Consider the following 26,873-nt stretch of genomic DNA (forward strand, 5'->3'; position numbering starts at 1 on the left):
ACTGCAACCCGTCTTTGATAGGTCGTAGGCGTCGTCATAGCCGGTGCTATCTTATCTTGGTTTAGTTAACCCGTGTTGCCTAAGGTTTGTCCCCCATTGGCCAGTGATTTTCCCTGATCTAAAGCTCTATTCGGCCAGGGTATGCACAGCATTAAAACTTCTCGGAATAATTGAGGGGGTGTTTTGAATTGAAATTCCGTAGGCGCAGAGTCAGCGCGAATTATTATTTTTGGCCAGGATGCATAAACAAATCGCGGGAATCGCACAAATCACACGATGTGCTCAATATGCACCACACAGACACACTTTTGACAGCTGCATTTGTTAAAAATTATAAACAATAATTGCCGATATATATATATTGTAGTACATTTCTTTCAAAAAACACTTGGTGGCGGTTGCACGGCGGCGACGGCGACGAGCGAAGAAGCCAGCACCTCCATTCGCTTTCGAGTTGTCGTTGCGACTGAGCAATCGAGCGACAAGTTGGTAGCGAACAAGTGTCGGTTGGCTGCTGCTGCTGCTTTGTACCGCCGCTGCCTCTACCGCTGCCGCCTCTACCGCTCGACTTCGTTGCTCGCATTTCCAGTTTACAGCCGATCGAGCGAGCAGGCGAACGCTGCGAATTCGCCGCACCATGCGTGCACCCAATTGATGGCTTGTAATTTAAATAAAAAATGATTGAAATTGAAAACGATCAACGACAATAAAACAAGAGGATAGCGGAAATGCGAGCAAACGACATTTAAGAATACTATTCCTTATCTTTTCGTTTGATTTTCATATTTGGGATGCGTTTTTCGGCCACTTCCGCGTTGCAAGATGTCACCAACATTTGAGTAATGAGCCGGGACAGGTCGATTAATCTGCTGCTGCTGTTGTTGTGGTTCATGAACACTTAGCCAGCGTGTTTTATGGCAAATGCAAAAGGTTAATAAACAATGACAGCAGCGGCGGTGGGTATGAAAACGTCACTTTATCGACAAAGAAAGCGGTCGCTGCTAGTGGCGTATAAATTACAAAATGCGACTCTGATTAAGACAACTCCCCAAGATGCTCTTGCTGCAACTGCCTAAAAAGGCCACGCCAAGTGTATTAAACAATAATAAATGCGACAACGTCGCGCCTCAAGTTATCCGTTGTTTTGAGTAATATGCAAATACGCTTTAAATACGCAGGCGCATAAATTACGGCAAGGAAATGCAGGGGACAACCCGCCAGGATCCGCCAGATCCGTCGCCCACGTCCACAAGCCTCCCGAAGGGGGTCAGCACAAAGAAATCGGTGAATCCGCATTAATTTACAGTAAGCCGACTGAAGAGGATGACTCTTCACTTGCAGGAACCAGCGAAGATTTCACTTGCCATATATGGCCGAATGTTAATTTGTCTCTCTTAGTGCTCCTGCTGCTCGAGCTGCACTTCTTTATGGAGCCATGGAACATAAAAGACACGACCGTTTACAAGTCATTGAAAGAAAGCGAGTTCCAAGGAGCACAGACAGCTGCGTGGGCAGGACACTCTGGCTGCCTCAGTACTGACAGCTTGGGAAATACCCGTGGATCAGTAGGCAGAGCCAGTTTATATAGACAACTCTCGAGTCTTTTCGAAAGGTTTCCCACCGGGGGAAGTTTCCTTATTCACACCTAGCAAGATATTTTGGGTGACTTGTTGTTGTCGACGAAGGTGTGGAGACACCTATATAAAATATACTTCCACTTCAACGGAAACAAAAGAAGAAATTGCGTATATATTGATAATTTGGGTTCCTCTTACAAATACAGTTTTTGGTATATGTTTTCCATTGCCATTCAATCGAATCGAAATGATGCCGAAAATTATTAGATATATAAAATCTTGTTAAATAATCTCATTCTAGTTTTTGAGTTCAAGGTGCAAAAGTAAATAAATCTTTTGGTTTTCTTTTTCAATGGTTTTTATATTTGATCAATTACAAATTCGTATTGGTTTACAATTCGCTTTCTAAAGCTTGAAAGTTTAAAAGTTATTAATCAAGCTATTCGAAAGAGTTCACTAATAAATTCCAAATTTTAATAAAATTTAATTAAAAATGGAAAATGGAAAATTAGGGAATCGAATGGCGCAAAACAAGAGAGTTTTGTGAATATTTTGATAATAAATTGACGAAGGCGGTCAAAAGACCGTAAAATTAACAAAACCAGTGACCAAATGTTGTTTCCATCGAAAAAGTTTACACATAGGGTAATAAAATCCTTTGGCAAAAGCAAGAAGTTATTTATAGAAATCAATGCCCAATTCAAATCAGTTCCTTTGGAATTGTTTATCAATAGGGTAGCATATGTTAGCCTATTGCCTGGGCAAAATATACAAGATTTTGGTCGCATGGAATCGATTTTCCGCCATGACCCGTTGATAGGGTCTTGCCTATACATAAATCTGATTTACTTACGTGGGCTCCTTGGATATCTGGGCCTTCTTGGCATCGAGTTCGTGTCGCCTTCGCTTGGCCGCCGATCTGGTGTGATGTGTGTTGGTGATGCGCGGCCTTTGGGTAATGGAAACAATGGGTACGATGAGTACCGAGATGCCTTGGGCCTGCGAGATGGGTGAGTAATCCCTCACACAGCTCGAAGAGCATCCCGAGAATATCGGAGAATATTAGACGAAAAACTTACGGCGATGGGGCCTCAGCTAGGGGTGGCGAATGATCCGCAGTATCGTGTCGTCGGCGTTTGTCTCGCGTGCCTGCCGAGGAGCGATCCCTTGAGTGGTGGAGTCTCCGTGTTCTGGGCATCTGAAAAATAGTATACACACATTGTCAGTCAGTGGGTTATTTCGTTGGTGTTCGGGGCATCTGGGAGATACCTATATGAGAGATATAAAAGCTTAAGACTATTACATATATATACGTTGATGAACTGTAAAGAAACGGGTGGTGTGAGCACTTAGAACACCCCCTATTACCACCCCCCCTGCAATCTGTTCCCACCTAGAGGTGAGTACAGTACGGAATACAGCTGGCACGCACACTCACACACACGCGGGCGCAAACCAAATTGCAATGTATTTACGTGTTGGTGTTGGTGCGTTGGAAAAACAGACCACAAATAAAACCCAAAAACAACTAACTTTCGCATTTTAATTCGCCAACAATTAAGCCATCTACCTTGCAATTTGCTGTTGATTTTTTTCCGAGCGCGAAAATTGATTTTTGTTGTAGGCTGCGGTCCGCTGGCTTTGCTTTGGTATTGTTGTTGCTTGGCCAAAGCGTCGCTGTTTTTGTTGTTGCTTTTGTGGTGCTGTTGCTGCGTTTGCAATAGACGCAGTTGTTGTCCTGCAAATCCTGGAGTCTATTTAGAGTTGCTAACACTTCCTGGGCTGATAGCACACTCTAAATAATGTGAATTTGCTTTGGAAATCGTGTTTTTTTCTCACAATTCACGTCACTTGGTATTTTATTCACCACGTCTGTGAGGCAGTGTTGGGTACTTTTGCCAACAATGTTGAAAAGTGCTGACGGCAAAGGGTTGTCGAGTTTAAGAAAAAATTTCCCCACACAACACGTTTTGAACAATTTTTAATCTAAAACGGCAGTTTTTCAAATAAGGCGTTTTTCAAAAAAAAAAAATAATAATAAATAACAATAATTGATATTTTTTTAGGTGTGTAACTGATATATTGCTTATATTTATTTTCTCAACTATTCTGGGTGTCCTAGTCTGCAATAAAAAATATGTGCAGATTTTATAGTCTTTCAGAATATTCAACAGCAGTTGCGGAGTGTTCAAACTACATATATACCAAAGAATTTTTCGTTTTTATCTATCGTTTGCTTACGAGGGTCGGCAACTCTGGTAACGCAGCGTGCTGCGACATCAGCTGTTTACACTCACGTTTATGTCTGCGCCTGTATGAGTGCCTCAAATCCGTGGACAGGTAGCATTTTTTAGATATCTTGTTTTTGGTTTTTTCACTATCTTACTAAGCATTTTCATATCTTGTTTTGAATTTTCAGCTGGCTTACCTCTTCGTTTGCGTGTCGCTGCGTAGTACTTTCTAGGGGCGGGGCCAGAGGCGGCGCTGGCAGGGCTAAAAACGGCGAACGAGGCAAATACAAGCGATGCCACAGGCCGCTCAAAAGTTGCGTTAGCGATTGCCAGGAGAAGTTTGCTTTGCCGTTGTGCATGAGTTTGTCATTAAACGGGGGCAGTTGCATGGGTTCTTGCCTTCTGTTTGTCCTTAAACGCGGGTTTTTTTTGCCTCTTTGTTGGCTCTTCACCACTTGTTTTTTGGCGCCTTTTTACGCTTGCTGCGCGTAATCCATCTCTAACAGCTTCTTGACGACTTGCATACCCGCCTGGCGTTCGCCATTTGGTTTGGCTGCCTTTTGTTATTAGCCTAGAGAATAACTAATGTAATTAATACGCGCGAAATTGCAACGGATTAAAATTGAATTGCATTTAGCAGAGCGCGTCAACGGTGTGGCCAGAGGCCATTAAAAAAATCCATCGTGGGAGAAAACAGTGTTGGTAAGTGTGTTAAGCAATTAAAGTTGCCACCAAGTTTAAAAGATGAAATATAATGCGCGGCTAATTTCAAATGCATATTTAAGTTTGAGCCCGACAATTTTAAAAAAAGTAAAAACGGTTTAATTTTAATTTGTGGCCTAGCTCTAACATATTAAAAAAAGCGCTTACTAAATAAGGGTAATTATGGCGGACAAAACTTAAATTCGACAAATTTTGAAAATAGAGGTCCCATAAAAATATATGTACATTTCATGAGAGCATAAAGCTTACACTTTAATGTTCTCAAAAAAAGTTAATTTCTTTAATTAATAGCTAAGCAAAACAGCTGACTGCCTCGTGTTCAGAACTGCGCCTGCGCTGCTTTGGCGCCCAATAAAAATACGGGGTCCAATTCATTCAATTGCATAACAATACGCAAGGAAAAATAGCGGTATCGTTATCGTGTGCCCACGCTCAGTCAGATATTGACGTGCCTGTCCCAACGGTCGTGTGCGCGGATTGCCCCGACTCCGCTTCCCGCGTTTTATAGTTGGAAAAAGTGTTCATCTACCCGGGATATACTCTCCATTTCATCCGGCAAATGCTCAGAGCGGCGATCGAATGGATAAATAATTGAGGGATATAGAGTATGCCCCGCCTACGTAACAGTTGCAATTCGAGTGAAAAACACTGTTCATAGCATCGGTTCAGGATTCCAGACCCACAAATCCGTAGCCCTTAAAGTTTTGGTAGGCGTATTCGCTTCCAGAATTGTCTGCGCGTCCCATGGCAGAAGTGAGTATTTTTATTGATTTTTTCTCGGGCCCAGGAGATGGTATTTGTGGCCTAATCCGAGACTCGCGTGATTCGCATGGAATATTCAATTACACACACACGTACACACCACTCACTGGCAAAATGGCGCAGGCCTTTTTGGGTCACGAGGCTGCTGTGCGAGTGTGTGTGTGTGTGTATGTTGACATTGTCCAGGTCTCGTTTTCGTTTTCCCTTTCGCACACACCAGCACGTGCTTTTTTTGGCCAACAAATACGTAACATTTCGGCCGCCGCAAATAGACGATCCATAATTCATGACGTTGCCTTTTGCTTTCAGCTCGGGCCGCTGCTGCTGGCTAGCTAGAGAACCGGAAACGGAAACGGACACGCAATCGGAACCGGAACTCGAACTGGAACTGAAACTGGACCCGAAACCGAAACCAAAACCGTTACCGCTACCGATTTTGCAAAGGATCGACGCTATTAGCAAGGCATGGACACCGCTGCCGCCGCCGCCGCTGCAGTCGCCGTTGACCTGAAACCCGATCACCAGCTCCTCGGCAGTTCCACAAAGTCCAGGATTGTTGGAGGAGGAAGAGGAGCTAGTGGAACTGGATGCGATTGCCTGGGAAGCACCGTGGAGACCATGTCAGTTACGCCGCCACCAACGCCGCCATCGCGCGCCTGTGATGTCCATGTCGAGCCCGGTGTACCCAGTGCCCACGCCGAGGCTCATTCCAAGAACGGTCTGAAGGGCAAGGAGGCGCCCGAAATCGCAACGGCAGTTACTGAACCCGCTCAGCCGGATCTGCCTGCCACATCATCAACGTCTTCCGCCATAGCTTCCAAAACGCCAACGTCTGCCTTGCCGGGATCGGGTTCGGGATTGGGACTGGGATCCGTAGCGGCAGCAACGGAACATCCTTCAGCTGCAGCCCCACCAGTGCCCAGCAACGGTAGCAACAGCAGCAGCAGCAGCAGCTCGGTTCCCGGATCCGGCGAGAATGTGGTCCAGCTGCTGCCCTGGCAGGATATGCCCACGTATCTGCAGTTCAATCCGTACGTGCTCCGGGGATATCGACCCCTGCAGACCTTCAAAGGATGTCTCCTCAGTCTCTTTTACTGGCACAACGAGACCATTAACATACTGACACACGGTGAGTGCCACCTGCTTCTCTGTTCCGCTTCCACTTGCACTTCCGCTTCCCCTTGGGTCCAACTGCACCCAGTTGCTCATTTATCGATCCGGCCGCGTCTCGCTGCCCGTAACAATCACGGTCAAAGCCAATGGAGGCACGTAAATAGATTAGGTCGGCATTTCTAATGAACCTTGACTGAGGTTGGCTTGGACATGCATAAGAAAGTAGTCGTCTATAGATAGCATTCCACACCTAAAGGTATGGCAATATCAAAAGACTTTTGATACCTTTAATATTTTGGAAGTGACTATTCATAGTCATTTTCATAGCTAAGTAAACAACATAATGTAGCATTTAGTTTCAATACAGTAATACACCCCTCTATTACTAAAAGCCCCCTTTTGCTTACAAAAGTTAATAGTAATAGTAATCAAAACGGGATACGAGTTTTTAGTTCTTTTAATAATATATATATAAAACAAAGGAAATTACGAGCTTTTCAAAACATATTTTATTTCCAACTCTATTATTTGACTTTATTATATGACAACTTAATAACAAATTTAACAAAACTTGGCCAAACCAAAATTCAGATAGTTATTAAAAAAAGTCTTGGGTTAACCCTTCTAGTAGAGTATGCATTTTTCGCCGGGATTCATGGCGGAGCCGGCTGGACAGTTGAACTCTTTGGAGAACTCATCAAAGTTCGATAACGAGCCAATAACGCGAAACTTTCCTGGCATGTGCGAGTCGGTGGATACTTGAAGGGCCTTTACACTTGGATGCGCATCGTTGCACCAGATCTGAGCAAAGCTGATGAAGAAGATCTGCTTGGCAGAGTACCGCAGGCCGGGCAGTCTTTCCTTGGCCAGATCCTGGCTGCCATTGCTCAGTGCCAGTTGGGACTCGTACCACTTCCGGTAGGCGGTGTAGGCCAGACGCATGCCCCCGTTGTCCGCAATGTTCTCCGCCTGCGAAGTGGACTCCTTGAGCTGAATGCCATCGTAAACATACTTTCCATACTGCTTTGTGAAGCATTCCCTGCGTTTCAAGAAGTTGCTGCTGGACTGTTCGTCCCACCAGTCGTTTGAGTTTCCTTTGGCATCAAACTTTCGTCCACTGTCGTCGAATCCATGGATTAACTCATGTCCAATTAGGGAGGCCAAGGTGCCGAACATCACCGCATTGGGATAGACATCGGCCCAAATGTAGAAGGGTTGTAGAAGGGCAACTGGAACCTTGATGATGTTCTCAATCAGGATGTTGGCCGGAGTGTAACTAAGCTGAGAGCCCGCCTCAAATGGTTTGGCCGGCTTGTGGAGCATCTCGCGCATCTGTTTTGCGGCAAGCAGACTCGTCTGACGCACATTCTCTACGTAGTCGGCACTCTGCAGATTGAGATCCTCGAACTCTTCGGTAAAGTTATCCCCGGCGTAGTTGTTCACCTCCAGCTTCATGGCCTGCAGCTTGGCGATGGCCAAGTTCCTTGTGGGTCGCTCGATCCAGTTCAGTGCCGGACTCGAATGCAGTGTCTCATTAAAGGTGGCTTTCAATTGACGCCACATGTTTTCGATTTCTCTGGAGGACTTGTCGTTGTTGTAGCGACGGTAGAACATGTTGTCCAGGTTCTTGGCAAACACTTTTTGGTGAGGTCCACGCAGGCCTGTTTCTGCTTCTCCGGATTGTCGGCTGGCGTCTCCACAAATTCCCAAACCAGCCGGAAGAACATATAGTTCGCTATAGTACGCTTTGGTGTGCGCTTAATGACCTCGACCAGGTTTTGCTGATAGGGTTTGTTGTATTCGTAGATTTCATCAGAAACTCGCTCTCCCATGCTCACAAATATAAGTCGTTCAATGTCCAAAGTGGGGGAATATCGCTTTTGGATCTCCCTCACAGTCAGTAGCTCGGTCAACTCACTTATTCCGAGTCCTTTGCTATCGTCGACGAGTCCTTGTGCCAGGTCCACCTCGAAGTCCATTAGTTCCTTGGCCGTCTGTTTAGCCAGATCCAACTTCACGCCCAGGAATCGCTGCAAGGTGCGTTGGATGTTATTACGATATTTCTGACGGTATATGGCCGTCGCGTTGTCCACGTACATGGACCTCGCCTCAAGCAGGAATTCCTGCTGCCCCAGGTATATCCGGTTCCTTTGGTTGCTGGCCAAGTCCTTGCTAACTTCAACGCCCAAAACGGGCGCTATTCCATAACGAAAAGACATGCGTGCTGTGGTCCCCAGCCAATCGAAGTCCGCCTCCTGCCAGGAGGAGCCCTCTAACACCGGCATCGTTCCGAACTCGGCGATTAGCTGCTTTAGCTTTTGGGTGTAGGTGGAGTTGAGCTCCTTGATCCGGAGGCAGGACTCATAGAAGTGCTTCACCTGAACGTCCTCCGGAGTGTCGTGGGTGTCATGCGCCGTGTTGAGCATCTTCAGAATCTTTCGATTTAGACCGTTGGTCAAAGTCTCGAATACTCCAGTCGTAACCACTTGCATGCTTCGAGCTGAGTTGATCCGTTCATAGTTACCGCAGGCAAAAGTGTAGAAGTCACTGCACGGATCGGCCTTCTGGTTCATGAAGCTTTCAATCTCGGCGACCTTGGCCTGTCGCAGCAGCTCCCTGTTGTAGGGTGTGTCCTGGTTGAGATCACTCTCGCCGGTGGGCTTTGCCCATGTTAAAGCTATAAATGCGTGGCCTATGAGGCAAATATGTAGGATTTGCATCGCGTTGTGCATCGTTTCAGTTGCAAAAATCGACTGGCGGACCGAGTTCATCGCCTTCCCCATTAACGCGAATCGGATTATCTGTGCTAGCAAAACAAAATCCGACCCTGGGGTTATCGCCAGCACTCTGATGCACCGCTCTTTCAAAAAACACTGGAACTTATTCGCTCATTGCTGATTACAAATAGATGCAAAATGGTTAGCTTTCCATCTCTCTGGGCAATCATACAATTTAGAGTAGCTTTTATGTTAATACAAAATTCAACTGGCCAATAATTTATTTCGAGATAGATATTCTTCTAAATATATTAAAGAAAATCAACTATGTATGTCTTAGATGACAAAATTAAGCTTTATTAACATAAACACATTTATAACTTTCTTAAGGATAACAAGAAATATTCCTTAAAGTTTGAATTCAGAGAATTTGCAATACAAAGTGCACATATATAAACGTACTCATTTGCTTAATATGTAAAAGAAAACCCACAACATCTGTTTGGGATCACAAAATTAAGCTTTATTAACATAAATACATTTAAACCTATGTTGAGGTGTTAGAAATGTTGACCCCGAAACACTATTAAGAACTTTACACAGAGACTTTATTATACAAATTGTGCATATATGAATATTTTCTTTAATTAGAGTATAAAAATGGTATAGTTATTAGTCAGGAAAATTTAATAAATTATGACGGTAGTTTATTTCTCTGAAAAACCAATATAGTCAAGGTACAAAAGGGAAACGGATCACATTAAATATATAGTAAATGGATGCCAATGCCCATATTGGACCAGCTTAAATTTATTAATTATATATTGCGCATTTTAAAAGCATATTTAACAACAAAAATATTTGGATATAAACAAAGCGTATTAGAGTAATGATTTTAATTCGCAAGTAGTACTAAATGTTGGTCAAAAGGTTGAAATATTGAACATATTCGATATATTTCATAAAGACTTGATTGTCCACTATTCGTTCGATTTAAGAATTTGAAAAAAATTGTTCTTTAAAAAGACTGCTTGTTAATGTGTAAATATTCAAACTTTATTATATTTAAGTTAAATGAGCTTTGTTATATGATGAAATATTTTCAAAAACATTTTAGAACTCAAACCATTTGATCTATCTAGTAAAGAATACACTTCTTGCTTGGATTCATTTGTGATCCAGCCCGACAGTTGAACTCCTTCGAGAATTCATCGAAATTCGATAGTGTTCCAATAACGCGGAGGTCATCGGGTACGTGGGTATCGGCGAATACCTGTTGTACCTTTAATTCTGGAAGAAGGTCGTTGCATAAAAACTGGGCAAAACTTATGAAAAATAGTTGATTGCCTGTGTACTGCAGGTTGGGTAAACTCTCATTGGCCAGATCCTGGCTGCCATTGCTCAGTGCCAGTTGGGACTCGTACCACTTCCGGTAGGCGGTGTAGGCCAGACGCATGCCCCCGTTGTCCGCAATGTTCTCCGCCTGCGAAGTGGACTCCTTGAGCTGAATGCCATCGTAAACATACTTTCCATACTGCTTTGTGAAGCATTCCCTGCCTTTCAAGAAGTTGCTGCTGGACTCTTCGTCCCACCAGTCATTTGAGTTTCCGTTGGCATCAAACTTTCGTCCACTGTCGTCGAATCCATGGATTAACTCATGTCCAATTAGGGAGGCCAAGGTGCCGAACATCACCGCTTTGGGATAGACATCGGCCCATATATAAAAGGGCTGCAGGAAGGCCACCGGCATTCTGATAGTATTTTCAGTAAATGTGTAGGCTGGCGTGAAGCTAAGTTGCTCGTCCTGCTCTGGCGGTTTGTCGGCCTTGTGAAGCAACTCGAGCATTCGCCTAGCGTTTACTAGCTTGACCTGCCGAACATTCTCAACGTAGTCGGCACTCTGCAGATTAAGATCAGCGAGCTCTTCGGTGAAGTTAACCTCGACATAGTTGTTTACCTCCAGGTTCATGGCCTGCAGCTTGGCGATGGCCAAGTTCCTTGTGGGTCGCTCGATCCAGTTCAGTGCCGGACTCGAATGCAGTGTCTCATTAAAGGTGGCTTTCAATTGACGCCACATGTTTTCGATTTCTCTGGAGGACTTGTCGTTGTTGTAGCGACGGTAGAACATGTTGTCCAGGTTCCTGGAAAAGTACTTTCTAGTGATGTCCAAGCAATCCTGTTTCTGCTTCTCCGGATTGTCGGCTGGCGTCTCCACAAATTCCCGAACCAGCCGGAAGAACATATAGTTCGCTATAGTACGCTTTGGTGTACGCTTTATGACCTCGACCAGGTTTTGCTGATAACGTTTGTTGTATTCGTAGATTGTGTGGAAGTCCCTCTCTCCCATGCTCTCAAAGATTAATCTTCGGATGTCCAAGTGGGGTTTATAACGCTCGTGCAGTTCAGAAACGGTCAGTCGCTCGGCCAAGTCCCCAAAGTCTAGGTCTTCCTTATTGTCCACCATACCTCGGGCTAGATCCACCTCGAAGTCGACCAGCTCCCTGGCCGTCTGATTCGCCAGTTCCATTTTCAGACCCAAAAATCGCTCAAGAATGAATTGGATATTTACTCGAAGCCTGTCACGGTATATGGCAGTTGCGTTTTCCACGTACAAAGACTTCTCCTTTAGCAAAAAGTTCTGCTCCGCCACGTAGATCATGTTTTTCTTATTGCTAGCAAAGTCCGTGTCAACCTCTGCACCAAAAATTGGGCTTATTCCATAACGAAAAGACATCCGTGCTGTGGTCCCCAGCCAATCAAAGTCGTTCTCCTGCCAGGAGGAGCCCTCTAGCACCGGCATCGTTCCGAACTCGGCGATCAGCTGCTTTAGCTTTTGGGTGTAAGTCGAGTTGATCTCCTTGATCCGGAGGCAGGACTCGTAGAAGTGCTTCACCTTAATGTCCTCCGGAGTGTCGTGAGTATCGTTTACAGTTTTGAGCATCTTCAAAATCTTGCGATCAAGGCCTTCCATCAAACTATAAAACGGTCCAGTCGCGCTTACCTTCAGGTTTGAAGCAGAGTTGAGGCGACTATAATTGCCACAGGCAAAAGAGTAAAAGTCGTTGCACGGATCAGCCTTTTCATTCATGAAGCTCTCTATCTCGGCGGCCTTGGCATGTCGCAATAGTTTCTTGATGTACGGTGTGTCCTGGTTGAGACTATCCCCGTCGGTAGGCGCTGCCCAGGAAAGGGCACTGAGCACGAGGCCTATTAGGCAAATGTAGAAAAATAATAGCATCGTGTTGTGCTTCGTTTTAATTCCGGTGACCGACTGCCTTGACTGAATTAATAAGCTCTAGAGCTGCCGAAAAATCGAAAGGTGAACCCGGGGTTATCGCACGCCATCTCTGCTGTCTCCGACAACTTAATGATTTGTAAATTTTTTTTCGAAAGGTATAGTCAAAGTAATTTAATAATATAAAATTAGCTCTTTCAGCTAGGGTTTTCCATTTGTTTTAACATTAATGTATTGTGTATTATTTATTACTCAAATTTAGCAAAATTTAAAACTTGAATTATAATATTAAATATGTTTGATTTTTTGAATTTAAGAGTATTATGTAAGGTGCTTTATTGAGTGTAACAAGTTTATTAAGGGATGTTGAATTTTACTTTAATAATATGATTATTAGTTCTGTTAGCCCTCGAGCCCTCCATCTCTAGTAGATTATGCACTTTACGACAGGATTCATGGCTGAGCCGGCTGGACAGTTGAATTCTTTGGAGAACTCATCAAAGTTCGATAACGAGCCAATAACGCGAAACTTTCCTGGCATGTGCGAGTCGGTGGATACTTGAAGGGCCTTTACCCTTGGATGCGCATCGTTGCACCAGATCTGAGCAAAGCTGATGAAGAAGATCTGCTTGGCAGAGTACCGCAGGCCGGGCAGTCTTTCCTTGGCCAGATCCTGGCTGCCATTGCTCAGTGCCAGTTGGGACTCGTACCACTTCCGGTAGGCGGTGTAGGCCAGACGCATGCCGCCGTTGTCCGCAATGTTCTCCTCCTGCGAAGTGGACTCCTTGAGCTGAATGCCATCGTAAACATACTTTCCATACTGCTTTGTGAAGCATTCCCTGCGTTTCAAGAAGTTGCTACTGGACTCTTCGTCCCACCAGTCATTTGAGTTTCCTTTGGCATCAAACTTTCGTCCACTGTCGTCGAATCCATGGATTAACTCATGTCCAATTAGGGAGGCCAAGGTGCCGAACATCACCGCATTGGGATAGACATCGGCCCAAATGTAGAAGGGTTGTAGAAGGGCAACTGGAACCTTGATGATGTTCTCAACCAGGATGTTGGCCGGAGTGTAACTAAGCTCAGAGCCCGACTCTAATGGTTTGGCCGGCTTGTGGAGCATCTCGCGCATCTGTTTTGCGGCAAGAAGGAACGTCTGTCGCACATTCTCTACGTAGTCGGCACTCTGCAGATTGAGATCCTCCAAATCTTCGGTAAAGTTAACCTCGGCATAGTTGTTCACCTCCAGCTTCATGGCCTGCAGCTTGGCGATGGCCAAGTTCCTTGTGGGTCGCTCGATCCAGTTCAGTGCCGGACTCGAATGCAGTGTCTCATTAAAGGTGGCTTTCAATTGACGCCACATGTTTTCGATTTCTCTGGAGGACTTGTCGTTGTTGTAGCGACGGTAGAACATGTTGTCCAGGTTCTTGGCAAACACTTTTTTGGTGAGGTCCACGCAGGCCTGTTTCTGCTTCTTCGGATTGTCGGCTGGCGTCTCCACAAATTCCCAGACCAGCCGGAAGAACATATAGTTCGCTATAGTACGCTTTGGTGTACGCTTAATGACCTCGACCAGGTTTTGCAGATAACGTTTGTTGAATACGTAGATTTCATCAGAAACTCGCTCTCCCGTGCTCACAAATATAAGTCGGTCGATGTCCAAAGTGGGAAAATACCGCTTTTGTATCTCCCTCACAGTCAGTAGCTCGGTCAACTCACTTATTCCGAGTCCTTTGCTATCGTCGACGAGTCCTTGGGCCAGATCCACCTCGAAGTCCATTAGTTCTTTGGCCGTCTGTTTAGCTAGATCCAACTTCACGCCCAGGAATCGCTGCAAGGCGCGTTGGATAGAATTACGATATCTCTGACGGTATATGGCCGTTGCGTTGTCCACGTACATCGACCTCTCCTCAAGCGGAAATTCCTGCTGCCCTAGGTATATCCGGTTCCTTTGGTTGCTGGCGAAGTCCTTGCTAACTTCAACGCCCAAAACGGGCGCTATTCCATAACGAAAAGACATCCGTGCTGTGGTCCCCAGCCAATCGAAGTCGTCCTCCTGCCAGGAGGAGCCCTCTAGCACCGGCATCGTTCCGAACTCGGCGATCAGCTGCTTTAGCTTTTGGGTGTAGGTGGAGTTGAGCTCCTTGATCCGGAGGCAGGACTCGTAGAAGTGCTTCACCTGAATGTCCTGCGGAGTGTCTCGGGTGTCATGCGCCGTGTTGAGCATCTTCAGGATCTTTCGATTTAGACCGTAGGTCAGGGTTTCGAATATACCAGTATTTAGTACACCTAAGGCTGATGCTGAGTTAATGCGATTATAGTTGCCACACGCAAACGAGTAAAAGTCGTTGCACGGATCGACCTTTTGGTCCATAAAGCTCTCTATCTCGGCAACTTTGGCTTGTCGCAGAAGGTCCTTGATGTACGGGGTGTTCTGGTTGAGAACATTATCGATGGTTGGGGCTGCCCAGGAAAGAACAATAAACACGTGGCCTACAAAGCAAATACAGAGAAGTTTCATCGCGAAGAGTTTCGTTGAAATCTAAACAATCGACTAAACTATTCCGTTCTTTTGTTGACGAAAAACAACTTCGGGTATTTCTCTGGTTTTCGGCGTAGAGATGGCAGGAAAATCGGGTTAATTCAATGTTTTCTACATAGGGGTTTAATTGCAATAACTTACACAATGATTACACCATTTCCGCCACCGCTCACTGTTGGCCCTGATATTTTTTGAATTTTTTAATTCTGTGCTATTGAATGTTTAATAGACAGTAAATATGAAATAATCAGATAAAATGCAAACCTAGATAATAAACACCACTTTTGTGAAACAAAAACTTAGAATGCAGTTTAGCTTGCAAAATCACTATTGCCCAGTATCAACTTTTTACCTAATTCAAATTAAATTGCAATAAAATGCAAAGTAAAACAATTAATTCGGCTATACTAACTACTAAAAACGTTAAAATGTCCTAAGCATTGTTTGCAGTCATCGCAATACAACGTGAGCTGTTTTTCAATCACGCACTCGCCTCTAACTTTGGGTAGGATTATGAACCCAACGACGGAGCGGGGTGATAAGGTAGAGCTTTGGATCCGTTCCCTCTTCCATTCTCGCTAACACTGAAAATAATTTCAATATGGACATTGTGTATTATCTTTAGTAAACATAAATTGTTGAATTAAATAAATAAATAACATAATGGTTTTCGTTTCAAAACTAGTTACGTAGACTTATTAATTAAATTGCAATACAATTCAAAATAAAATAATTAATTCGGCTATACTAAACACTATAATAGTTAAATTGTTTTAGGTATATTTTGAAATATCAAAACTTGCAAGAATTGAATATTATTTTTATTTATTAAGGTTAATTTTTGAAGTAGACTAAAAATTAGTCCTTCGAATTTGTTTTTGTGGTTGTAGATTTTTATACCCTTGCAGAGGGTATTATAATTTCAGTCAAAAGTTTGCAACGCAGTGAAGGAGACATTTCCGACCCTATAAAGTATATATATTCTTGATCAGGATCACCTCCTGAGTTGATATAGCCATGTCCGTCTGTCCGTCTGTCCGTCTGTCCGTCCGTCTGTCCGTCCGTCCGTCCGTTTCTACGCAAACTAGTCCCTCAGTTTTAAAGCTATCTGCTTGAAACTTTCCCAAAAGTTGTCTTTCTATTGCAGGTAGTATATAAGTCGGAACGAGCCGGATCGGGCGACTATATCATATAGCTGCCATATAACTGAACGATCGGAAAAGCCATAACGTTGGTGTTTTTAAAGTTAGGAAGTTGGGATTTTCTATGAGTTTTATTTTTGGCCAATTAATCCGACCTACCAAATTTCATAAGGATCGGACGACTATATCCTATAGCCGCCATCGGAAATGCCATAGCTTTGGTGTTTGTAAGGAAGTTAGGAAGTTGTGATTTTCTATGGGTTTTATTTTTGGCCAATCAATCCGAAATACAAAATTTCATAAGGATCGGCCGACTATATCCTATAGCTGCCATATAACTGAACGATTGGAAATGCCATAACTTTGGTGTTTTTAAAGTTAGGAAGTTGGGACTTTTTTTGAGTATTAAGAATACATCGTATGAATAGTTTTGGTGAATATAATTTACAGAATATTCTGCAAGGGTATATCAACTTCGGCTCCGTCCGAAGTTAGCTTTCCTTTCTTGTTTAAAAATATTTACTTGTGAACTTTGAAGGTAATTAGGGAATTAAGAGATTGAATTTAAACTGCTTGAAATATATCGTTTACATGACATATTAAAAATGTTAGCAATAAAATGAACTAAAAGTTTGGTACTTAAAAAGAAAAATAATCGAAAAGAAGGCCTTATCAACTTATAATTAACATTCAATTTATCATGTAAGGTCTTTTTTTTGCTGTGTAGCTTAATCTCAAACTCAGTTCCTGAGTATAGTTGCGGAAGTGCGTCGCACTGCCCGTTCAGTCGCTCTCGGAGTGTTCGCCATGGAGAACTTTGGTGTCGCATTGGCGCTGCTGCTACTGCTGGCGGGGAGTGGTGCAGGTCATCTGCTCCCGGGTCAGCCGTCCATTGACCTCCGCATCCAGGCCCAGGAGCAGTTGATCTCGCAGAGCAACGACAGCGCCTATTTGCAGCGATTGATGCGTCTGGCCAAATCGGCTGAGATGCGCAGCTATATGCAGCCGGATGTGGAGGCCTGCGGCAATTTCTACGACTATAGCTGCGGAAATTGGCCCCAGATCAATCCGGCCAATGATGCCCAGCCCCGGGAGACCAACTTCGAGCAGCTGCTGGTCAAGGCCTATCGCCACAAACAGCAGCGTTTGATGGAGCAACCGGCGAATGAGGAAACGGATGATGTGGCTGTGCTACGGCTCAAGCAGTTTTATGCCAGCTGCCTGATGTTCCGGCAAACGCCAGAGGATCTCTATCGACGTCACTTGCAGGAAATAGTGGCAGAGTTCGGCCGAATGCCGGTCCTGAGTCTCACGGGTCAGGAATGGCCAGCTGATGAGTTCGACTGGCTAAGCACTGTGGCCCGGATCAAGAAAAAGTACGGCTTTGACATCGTTTTGCTTTTTCAGTCATCTGCCGATCACATCTACGTGGGTCAGCCAAAGCAGATCCTTCCGGTGGCCAATAGACAAGCCGTAGCTGATGCCACAGCCCATCAACTGCAGCACCATTTGGGCGTGGATCCCGAGCTGGCCAATACGATGGCCCGGGAAATCACAGATTTGGAGCAACGCATTGCCAGCATTATGCTTGATCGTCGAGTTGGTGTTCTGTCCCGTTTGCGCACCGGCAATGAGTCGGATACATATCATTTTAAAATCGGCAATCTGACTCATTATGTGGAAACAGTCCTCGACCGCAAATTGCAATTTAACGAAACTCTCTACGAACATGTGCCCAGCTACCTAAGCGCTTTGGTTGACTTGGTAACGGAAACACCACCTGAAGTGCTGGCCAACTACATTTTCAATGAGCTACTGCAGCACTTTTACTACGAGCGATCGGGTTCCGTTGTGAAGCAATGTGTGAGCCGGGTTAGAGATCTTTTTCCTGACCTTCTCGATAACATGGTGTTTAACCAGTATGGAGATGAAGCTACGCTAAGTGACATCGAGGACGTCTGGCAGCACATCCAGCAGAGCTTTCGAGGTGTACTTCAAAACTCATCAGCCGACTGGTTGGCTTTGGAGACCCGAGAACAACTGCTGGAGCAGTTGAATACCACCAGTCTAGTGATCAATGGATACACCGATATTAACTTCACGGAGCGTTATGAGGGACTGCAGCTTAAGCCCCGGGATTATCTGCACAATTTGAGGAGCATACTCAGCCATCAAAGCTTGAGTGTCAAAGCGAAGACTCAAACATCTGCTGCGTATGATCCCGTGGGAAAACGAGTCCTGCTGCCGGTAGCTCTGCTCCAGCCGAACTTCCTATGGTCCCGCTTCTATCCGAGAGCCGTACGTTATGGTAGCCTTGGCACCCTGCTTGCCCGACAACTGGCGCACAGTCTGGAAGATGCCTCCAAGTGGGATGCCAAGTCGTTTGCCGAGTACGCCAAGCGGAAGGCCTGTTTCAAGAGGCAATACGGTCGCCTGCGACTCAATGGACAATATTTGCCGGAGAGCGATTTGCAGGCGGAGAACATAGCCGACAATCTGGCCATCCAGGTTGCCTACCACGCCTACAGAAGTTACCTAGGCACACTGGATCCGTCCTTCTTGGGTTCAGAGTCACTGCCACAACTTAACCTTAGCTCTCGGAGACTGTTCTTCCTCAGTTTTGGGCAGCTGTGGTGCAACGATGCCAATGAGCAGTTCCGGGACAAGCAATCCCTGCTCCAATTGCGGACCCCCAATGCGCTCCGACTGCTGGGAGCCCTGTCCAACTTCAGGGCCTTTGGACGGGATTTTAACTGCGGACGCGGAAGCCTGATGACTCTGCCCGAGAAGTGTCAACTATTTGCCGTAAGCCTGGATTAGTTAAGACCTGAAGTAAACTAAATATTACCTTGTTAAATATGGTAAAGTAATAAATGAGAAATTGAATCTACAAATGATTTATTTATTTACTTTTCTAGCGAAAGCGTTGAAATCAGTAAACAATACTTTATGCGACAATGAAAAATACGCTTATTCTTGTTTACTATTATCAGGGGAGTATAAATAGCCATGTCCGTCTATATGATTCTGCACACTTCTCCCACTGATAATGCCTCTTTTATGACAATTTTTCAAAACACTTCTCTCTTTTGCACAAAATGTATATGCCAGAACGAAATATTTTCTAAATTATATTACGAAAATCGAATCAATAGAGAATTTATGTTTCAAATAGTTTTATGCTGATTTATTGGCACCATAGTTAAAAATTCAATCGTATATTTTTCGGAATGTAAACTCTCATTATTGTTCATCCTTATCAAATTTATTTAAATTAAAACTTATAAGTCGAGCTTACAAGATTTAAGTTAAGGTACAGCGTTCTTCAGTAGATTGCACACTTGTAATCTGGATCCATAGGCGCCGACTGGGAGCAGTTGAAGACCCAGGAGAACTCTTGGAAGTTGGACAGCGACCCAATTACCCGGTACTTGTTTGGTACGTGGCTCGTCTTTCTGAGCCATCAATGTCTTGACGAGCGACTGGACATCATCGCACCACAACTGGGCGTATCCCACGAAGAACAGCTGGCGGCCATTAAGGGACAGACCCTCCATGGTCTCTCGTTGACGCACTTCCTCCGTCTGCTTCCCCAGCCAGAGCTGATAGGCGGCATAGGCCAACTTAACGCCTCCATTGTCTGCGATGTTTTCCGACTGCATTTCCCTGTTCGGCAGTGGCAATCCGTCGTATATGTATTTGTGGTACTGGGCCTGAAAGCACTTGCGCCGCTCATCGAACTCATAGTGCGACTTGGTGTCCCACAACGGTGCCAGGTTACCAGCAGCATCGTATTTTAGTCCATCGTCATCGAAGCCGTGGAGCATCTCGTGGGCGAGCAGCTGGCCCAAAGTGGCGTATTTAAGGGCCTCCGGATACTGGTCCCCCCAGAAATATCGGGGCTGCAGCAGAGCCACCGGAATCGTTATGTTGTTTTCCAAAATTGTATAGGTGGGTGTAAAGCCAAGATCCTCCGTCGCTTCCAAAGAGCGAGGTGGCTCGTTGATCCGCGATGCAAGTCTCCTGCTCTTGGCAATGAGCAAATTCTGAACGTTCGTCACGTAGTTAGTTCGATCAATAGTCACCGCACCAAAAAGCTCCTCGAAGTTCTCCGAGTCGTAGGAGCTTATGTGCAGCTGCATGCGGTTTAACTTCTCGATGGCCAGCGTTCTGGTGGCATTAGATATCCAGTCAAATTTGTCGCCCATTAGCTGCTGCCGGAAGAGGCCTCTGATCTGCTCCCAGATATTGAAAACTTCCGACTCTGCGGCCACGCTGCGGTATCTCTCGTATACTGCATGTTCGGCAAGCTGGACAAAGTACTTTCTAGTGCTTTCGGTGCACCATGTGGTCATTTCGCCGGGTTTGGCATCTATCAGATACTCCTGAAGCAAAGTCCACATTATAAAGTTTGCCTGTGTAGCCAACGGTGTGCTGCGCATTGTTAGAAGCACATTGTCGAGAAACTTTTCATCAGAAATGTATAGGGTCTCCGGAATGTTCTCCTCGCCGAGAATCAGACTCAGAAATTCAGTGAAGTTCAGGTGGTCGCTATACTTCTCTTGAAGATCGGCCAGCGAGTAGAGGGAGAGGTTTTCATCAAAAGAGCCTGTGCCGTGGACACCGCTTGCCAGGCTTTTTTCCAAATCGTCAAGCTGCTGTGCAGTTTGCCTTGCCACTGATGCACTTACACCGAAGTATTGCTGCATATCACTGGCAGTGCTACTCTGATGTGCCGATGCACTTAGGTATATGCGGTTTATCGAACTGTTCCGAATATCACCCAGTATATCCAAGGCCAGGATGATTTGTTTACCGTACTTTTGCTGAATCTGGGCCACCGTTCGCCACCAGCTAAAATTGGAGGAGTTCCATTGGGCACCAACCAAAGCAGGCAGTTCCCCGTACTCCTGGATAACGTTCTCCAGAGCCAGCTTGTAGTGGACATCATCGCGATGCACCAAATTACAGGACTGATAGAAGCGCTGCATCTTTTTCTCCGGCTCGGATCTGAGCTCGTTGGAACGCAGCAAGCGCAGCAAGCGCCGATCAAATCCTTTTGATATTAGTTTGAACGTGTTTGTATTGACGTCACCGAATAGGAGGGCTGGATTATGGCGATGCCAGTTCCCGCAGGCATGGGTGTAGAAGTCATCGCAGGGTGATATCTCCGGTCTCATCATGGTCTTGATGTCGGCCACTTTCGCTTGATGGATGATTCGTTTGGCGTACTCCGAGGTCAAGTCATCGGCGAAAGGGTCGTCCATATCCGATGGCTTGGCCATTGATGGAACTATTGCCACAAACAGGCAGAGCCACAGAACCCGACTCGTCATGATCAAACGCTAAATTAAACTAATTTTCGATTGCTCCCAATCTGTGACGGCCACCTTATCAGCGGGACTTGTTTATAGAATGTCTAGAGTACTGGGGTAGGTCAAATTGTTATCTCCAGCCGGCTCTAATACGATTTTTGCTAGTCTGTTACAGTGGGTATTATAAGAGCTATGTTCTGTATTAATCCAATGATTATATCTATTCTGTTACATTTCAGGCTTTTATCAAATCTCACTGAAGTTAAATTTAATATATATTCCAGTTTAAATAAGACCATTGAAAGCAATTGATGAACTAATGTCGTTATTTTTATTAACATAAATTTAAGTTCTCAAGTCAATTCTTGTAATTGTCAAATATTTATGTCTCCCATTGTACATAGTGTACTGTAAATCTAAAATGTTTGGCATACTACCGCTCCCAGCCATCTGCTGAGCGAAAAGTAAAGAATTTCAATATTTAAATATAAATTGAGCAGATGCCAACAAAAACCTCTCTTTTGAATTTTCATAAGTATTTGTTTATTTTACTTCCTATTGACAGTAAAACTGCACATTTTGTGCTGTCTATTCAACTATAAATACAGTGACTTTAGGTGTTTGTCTGTTAGTTTTAAACTAATCATCTAGTTTACCATTATATTACCATTTCTCCACATTAAATAATTATATTTTTAGAAATCTCTAAACAAGTATGTGGCTTAAGCCAAACTAATTTAATTTTCTTTGCCATCTTAGCCATACCTATCTTCTACATCCTGGCAATTGTGCCAGGACTGATGCCCTGGGACAGTGGTTACAAGTTTCTGTCGTTCTGTCACGTCTTCGGATCGGTGGCCCCCTGGTGCGGCAGCTTCGTCTACCACCTGTTCATGAACATCGAGAAGGGGGAGAACGTCTACTATACGCTGCTAAAGCTGGACATGGTCGGCATCTGGGTGAGCCAGAGCTTCGGTGAGTACTATCGCGATAGTTGTTTATGCCCCAATGAAACGCAAGCGCTGCTCGGAAGCGGAACTATTTAATTCAATAATATACACACACATCGCGTAATCAGCTAGATAAGGCGAATCTCAATACATTAAGCATCTGGTGGGGGGATTCATCTTGGTCTCGTTACTGCACTGGAAGGCCTCGGCGAAGGCTGGGGAGTTGGCCAGCATGGCAAAGACCCGGGACTCGTTCGGAGAATGGACACTATTCCGGATGAATGCTGGTCGCCTTTCGGGCCAAATATCGCAGCACATTGATTGGGCCACGCTCAGGTAGAAAAGCTGCTCCGGAGACTGCGACATATGTGGTAGGCTTTCCGTATCCTGGGTTTTCAATTCCTCCAGCCACTTACTGTACGACGCCTGCGCAATGCGAATGCCTATATTATCTGCTATATTCTCGCCCTGTGACTCCAACTTGGACAACAGCATGTTGCTGTACCGCATCTTACCGAACTGATCCACCAGGCAATTCTTCGCGGATTCAAAGCCCATCTTGGACTGATTGCTCCAGAACTCTTTCAAGTTACCCTTGCTGTCGAAGAGGCGGCTTAGATCGTCGAATCCGTGGGCCATCTCATGACCCAGGAACAAACCCAGGGTGCCATACTTGAGAGCAGCCGGATAAACGTCGTCCCAGAAATAGCGGTGCTGCATAAAGCTGGCTGGTAGAACTACCAGATTCATTTCGGTAATGTAGAATGGGGACTGGATCACGCCATCGTAATAGTTTATTTTTCTGGATTCCTCCATCAAATCCGCACGGAGATTACTCGCTTGCACCTGCAGCAGGCGCTGCACATTGCCATAGTAGTCGGCTGAGCTGACCACCAGATCACCATACCGCTCCTCAAAGTCCACTGCCTGACCGCCTGCAATCTCGAAGGTCATGCCCCTGAGTTTTTCCAGTAGTTCCAAACGCGTCGGCTCGTCAAGCCACTCGAGATCTGGGGAACTTAGCATTTCCTTGAATGAGGCCTTCAGTTCCACCCACAGAGTCACCAACTCGTTGGCTATGTGGGGACTCTGCTGCTCTAGGGAATGGTACACCATGTGATCCATCACATCGGGAAAGAGCTCGGTCATCCGTTGGGCACAAATCTGCTCCTGCTGATCATCATTCGCTTGGATCTCAAAGTCGGTTAACAGAGTGGACAGCATGTAGTTGGCCAGCACATAATTGGGAGTGCTCAACAGTACCTTCTTCACCCGGAAAAGGTAGCTGGGCACATTCTCGTAAACAGGCAGATTGTAATCATGGCCCAACCAGGAGTTTACAAAGCGAGTCAGGTTGAGAATAGGTTCATGGGGATCGCTCATGTTGGACAGCATGGTCAGACGGTTCTTCAATCGCGGATCGCGGTCCATTCCACGGTCAAGAACACTACGCGATAACTCCCTCTCCAGTTCAATGAGCTCTTCGGCAGTCTTCTCAGCAAGCTGCTCCGACAGACCCAGGAGGTTCTGCAAACGCTGCTTGAGCTCCTGCTGTTTGGCGAGACTGGTGGACCAATCGAGCTCCACTAAATCGTCCCTCTGGCCCAGGTAAAGACGCTTAATTTGCGAGTTGATGAAATCCGGAGACACATAGACACCCAGTAGGGACCTCTTTCCGTAGTGGCGCAGCAGCTGGGCCATCGTCTCGAGAGCATCGAATCCGATATAATTCCAGGAATTTCCATCCACCGCCGGCATGCCATTGAATTCCCTCAGAACACTGAGCAAATGGGCGCGCTGGTTCATCCTTAGTGCCGTCGTGTTCAGACAGGACTCGTAGAAGTACTTTACGCGCACCTCCATGGGCCGATCCGTGCTCATTCGGGGTTCATTTAGCAACTGCCTCACCCGACGGAGATAATGGGCAAACATGTCTTGCCGGATGAAGGTGTCTTTCTCCATGGTGGCTGCATTTATCACCGCAAACTTTCCGCAAGCATAACCATAGAAATCTTCGCAGGGACTCACATTCGTGTCCATAAAGGAGCGCATCTCAGCGGACTTGGCCTGCCGCATGATCTGTTGACCCAGGGGCGTCGTAAGCTCATTGAAAACTCCACTCTGGATGCCAGGTGAACTGACGGCCAAGGTGATAAAGATTAGACAAGCGGAAGCCGGGAGGCCCTCCATCGCGTTCGAGCTTTGTTTTTTGACTGAGCATCCTTATCAGTGGGCAAATTGTGTTTGCGCTAACTGTGGGATGACCACTATCATCTCTTCCGCTCTCTGTTTTTTTAGGTGCTCTGCCCCTGGTGACAGCCACCACTTTGTGTTTCCCGCCTGTGCTCAAGTGGCTGATAATTATCTCCTACTGCGTGCTCTCGCTGTGGGGCCTCTACAAGGTGAGAAGGAGATCATGCAGGATCAGGACCAACTTCAACTAATCCCTAATCTCCTCCAGGCTCTAACTGCCAGTTCACCCTGGCAGCGTCGCTTGTGCTTCGCCCTGCCCTTCGGCATGCGCTCCATACTGACCTTCCTGCGCATCCGAGGAATGGTGGGCGGCAGCCACATGGCCCTTTCCCATGTCTACCTGCAGGTGCGTATGTCCAGGCTTTCCGATTGACTAACTGCTATTTTCTATAACTAAACGTTTTTGGCTGGCCTCTCTCGGTGCGCATAGGTTGAAGTTGTAAGTCACATTTTCATACATATGTACATTCGAGTAAATGGACAGAGCCGCTAACCAATTGCCTGGCGGACAGAGAACACAAATCCCGCCACCAAAATCAGTCCGCTAATCTCTTACTAACCCTCTGTTCTAGGACGGCGTCTCCATACTGGGCGGTGCCATCGGAGCGATGCGAATCCCAGAGAAGTGGTTCCCGGGCGTGGTGGACTTCTATCTGAACTCCCACAACATTATGCACGTGCTGGTCGTGGTGGCAGTTTACTCCATGCACAAGGTTTGTTAAATAACTATGAATATAATATATGGAAAAACGAATGTGTTAAGACATGTCTGAATAATAGTTCGTTTACCTCTAATGTTAATTACAGAAAAGATTTGATTTTTAAGAGCAGGTTAAGATGTGTTTTAAACGTATAGCAATTAATATTAATTATGTGTAGCACTAACCAAATCGTAATTCTACTATAAAAGTAAGGTTGATATGTTGATTGTTTTAAAGATATTTTCTTATTCAAATAACATTAAATTATAAATATTGTAGATTATTATTTAATTTGTCATTTATCTGTAATCTATACAAATGTGTTGATATGATTAATTATCAAGGGTGCCACAGAATTTTAAAATCACTTATGAAAGTTCATAAAATTAAGCAACGCAACACAGAACATCATCTCTATAAAATGAAGCCTTTAAACCTCCTAGTTTAAAATAAAACGTTGCTTACTTTTAGACAACTTGTATGTGATATTAAAACCCATGTGATTTCTGTGGAATATCAGTAAAATTCATTCTCTTACTGAGTCTAACGATCGTTTTACCTCAGGCCACCATCAAGGACTTCGAGTGGATGTCGACGCAGACCTGCCACACGGCCGCCAATGCCACCGAGCAGGCTCTGGGTCACGTGGAGCTATGACCCGCTTATTGGCTTCTGCCGCTGGTGCTGCTGCCCTTGCCCTGGATAATCCTGGCCCGGCGGCGTGCCCGGAGGCACTTGATCCGTGCCCTGATCGCTCCCATCGCCTGGCGGAGGAGGCAGGCCCAAATCCCCGGATAAGACTAGATAGACATCAATTGATCACTGAGGAGACGATGACGAACGCTACTTGAATGTACCGTGTATAAGAGAGCTGTTGTAGTAACAATATACATACGTATATCTAGGTGTAGGTATAGGCCATACATATATGAACTGTATGTGTGTATTTACATATAGTACATACTTCGACTGTGGTATTAAGCATTAAGGTTATATAATTACTGAGACGAGACGAACGGTAGTCAGGCAGGACGGTTTTCGGAACCAAGTCTTCGGATTTTCACGCTAAACTCTTGAGTATACAGTTGCGATATGGCTGGAAAATGCGTAATAAGTATTGAGTAATGAGTAATAGTAACGATGATTTGAATGATGTTGATACACGTGTACCTCATTGTGCTTACGACAACACATCTTATTTTCAAATACTCGAATGTATAACTTTGTACCTCGTCGAAAATTCTACAATAAGAACACTTATAAGCTAATCTCTTCCTAGTTGAACTTTTTAGATATGCAAATTGTTAATTTTGGCAAGCTAGTGGTAGTGTTAGCCTAGTTAATGCTCCAATCTGTGCATAGTTGTGAACGAAACTCAACCACTCAGTTGTTGGTGTTGTGTGCCAGTAGTTAGAAACCCGTATTCAAGTTGGACAAGTGTGAAACCATAACAATCTTCTTCTGGCAAGTCGCTACTGCAACGAATCGCGTACATAGAAACGTAGTAGAGTTCGATATGAATTGGGTTTATATCATTTATGTCAATTGATTGCGCAATATTAACCTCAAGTATTTATTGAGCTCCCCGAGTATTGAATATTATTAGAAACCG

At 45.1% G+C, this 26,873-nt stretch overlaps 8 protein-coding genes across 12 annotated transcripts in view; 2 read left to right on the forward strand and 6 right to left on the reverse strand.

The window, feature by feature from the left end:
* LOC108050259 (serine/threonine-protein kinase Doa) overlaps positions 1-4,464 on the reverse strand; it is a 35,351-nt gene extending 30,887 nt beyond the window's left edge. For 2 of the 3 annotated variants that reach the window (XM_017131836.2, XM_017131834.2), the window contains exon 1: positions 371-474. Coding sequence is in view for 1 of the 3 variants with exons in the window: in XM_017131838.1 (XP_016987327.1) it covers positions 2,431-2,526; positions 2,657-2,775; positions 4,006-4,197 (407 nt within the window). In the remaining 2 variants the exon portion in view is untranslated. Of the gene's footprint in view, positions 1-370; positions 475-2,430; positions 2,527-2,656; positions 2,776-4,005 lie in introns of those variants that run through there. The other variant, XM_017131838.1, reaches the window with a different exon arrangement.
* Positions 4,465-4,910: 446 nt separating this feature from the next.
* Positions 4,911-26,369, forward strand: LOC108050275 (progestin and adipoQ receptor family member 4). Of its 3 annotated transcripts, XM_017131873.2 has the most exons (8): positions 4,911-5,284; positions 5,603-6,422; positions 22,117-22,332; positions 24,606-24,709; positions 24,769-24,906; positions 24,991-24,999; positions 25,133-25,273; positions 25,826-26,028. In XM_017131873.2, exons 2-8 carry the CDS (start codon positions 5,759-5,761, stop codon positions 25,916-25,918), a joined length of 1,365 nt encoding a protein of 454 aa, XP_016987362.1. In that variant the 5' UTR covers positions 4,911-5,284; positions 5,603-5,758; the 3' UTR covers positions 25,919-26,028. The 3 variants fall into 3 exon arrangements, with proteins under 3 accessions (XP_016987362.1, XP_016987364.1, XP_044315124.1); XM_017131875.2 differs by lacking the exon at positions 24,991-24,999; XM_044459189.1 differs by lacking the exons at positions 4,911-5,284; positions 5,603-6,422; positions 22,117-22,332; positions 24,991-24,999 and having other exon boundaries at positions 24,568-24,709; positions 25,826-26,369.
* Positions 6,893-9,153, reverse strand: LOC108050267 (neprilysin-4). The gene is given in 2 exon segments (XM_017131867.2): positions 6,893-8,043; positions 8,046-9,153. Coding segments are annotated over 2 exon segments (2,106 nt in total). The 5' UTR covers positions 9,139-9,153; the 3' UTR covers positions 6,893-7,030.
* Positions 9,606-12,497, reverse strand: LOC108050268 (neprilysin-4-like). The gene has a single exon (XM_017131868.2). The coding sequence runs from the start codon at positions 12,359-12,361 to the stop codon at positions 10,262-10,264; it is 2,100 nt and encodes a 699-aa protein (XP_016987357.2). The 5' UTR covers positions 12,362-12,497; the 3' UTR covers positions 9,606-10,261.
* Positions 12,666-14,943, reverse strand: LOC108050269 (neprilysin-4-like). The gene has a single exon (XM_017131869.2). It carries the CDS (start codon positions 14,877-14,879, stop codon positions 12,783-12,785), a length of 2,097 nt encoding a protein of 698 aa, XP_016987358.1. The 5' UTR covers positions 14,880-14,943; the 3' UTR covers positions 12,666-12,782.
* Positions 16,813-18,942, forward strand: LOC108050274 (neprilysin-4). The gene has a single exon (XM_017131872.2). The coding sequence runs from the start codon at positions 16,850-16,852 to the stop codon at positions 18,860-18,862; it is 2,013 nt and encodes a 670-aa protein (XP_016987361.1). The 5' UTR covers positions 16,813-16,849; the 3' UTR covers positions 18,863-18,942.
* On the reverse strand, positions 19,202-21,472 carry LOC108050273 (endothelin-converting enzyme 2). The gene is given in 2 exon segments (XM_017131871.2): positions 19,202-19,487; positions 19,489-21,472. Coding segments are annotated over 2 exon segments (2,010 nt in total). The 5' UTR covers positions 21,379-21,472; the 3' UTR covers positions 19,202-19,367.
* LOC108050270 (neprilysin-1) lies at positions 22,381-24,507 on the reverse strand. Its single transcript, XM_017131870.2, has one exon. It carries the CDS (start codon positions 24,495-24,497, stop codon positions 22,452-22,454), a length of 2,046 nt encoding a protein of 681 aa, XP_016987359.1. The 5' UTR covers positions 24,498-24,507; the 3' UTR covers positions 22,381-22,451.
* Positions 26,370-26,873: the final 504 nt, after the last annotated feature.

Source organism: Drosophila rhopaloa, unplaced genomic scaffold (genome assembly GCF_018152115.1).
Source record: "Drosophila rhopaloa isolate 14029-0021.01 unplaced genomic scaffold, ASM1815211v1 contig_178, whole genome shotgun sequence".
Classification (NCBI taxonomy): Eukaryota; Metazoa; Arthropoda; class Insecta; order Diptera; family Drosophilidae; genus Drosophila; species Drosophila rhopaloa.

Excerpts from the sequence above, each read along its gene's own strand:
- LOC108050274 (XM_017131872.2), top strand. The coding sequence starts at position 16,850 with ATGGAGAACTTTGGTGTCGCATTGGCGCTGCTGCTACTGCTGGCGGGG.
- LOC108050275 (XM_017131873.2), top strand. The coding sequence starts at position 5,759 with ATGGACACCGCTGCCGCCGCCGCCGCTGCAGTCGCCGTTGACCTGAAA. Across the intron at positions 22,333-24,605 it reads CTGGGTGAGCCAGAGCTTCG|GTGCTCTGCCCCTGGTGACA; the intron begins GTGAGTACTATC and ends CTGTTTTTTTAG. Across the intron at positions 24,710-24,768 it reads CGCTGTGGGGCCTCTACAAG|GCTCTAACTGCCAGTTCACC; the intron begins GTGAGAAGGAGA and ends AATCTCCTCCAG.
- LOC108050268 (XM_017131868.2), bottom strand. The coding sequence starts at position 12,361 with ATGCTATTATTTTTCTACATTTGCCTAATAGGCCTCGTGCTCAGTGCC.
- LOC108050270 (XM_017131870.2), bottom strand. The coding sequence starts at position 24,497 with ATGGAGGGCCTCCCGGCTTCCGCTTGTCTAATCTTTATCACCTTGGCC.
- LOC108050269 (XM_017131869.2), bottom strand. The coding sequence starts at position 14,879 with ATGAAACTTCTCTGTATTTGCTTTGTAGGCCACGTGTTTATTGTTCTT.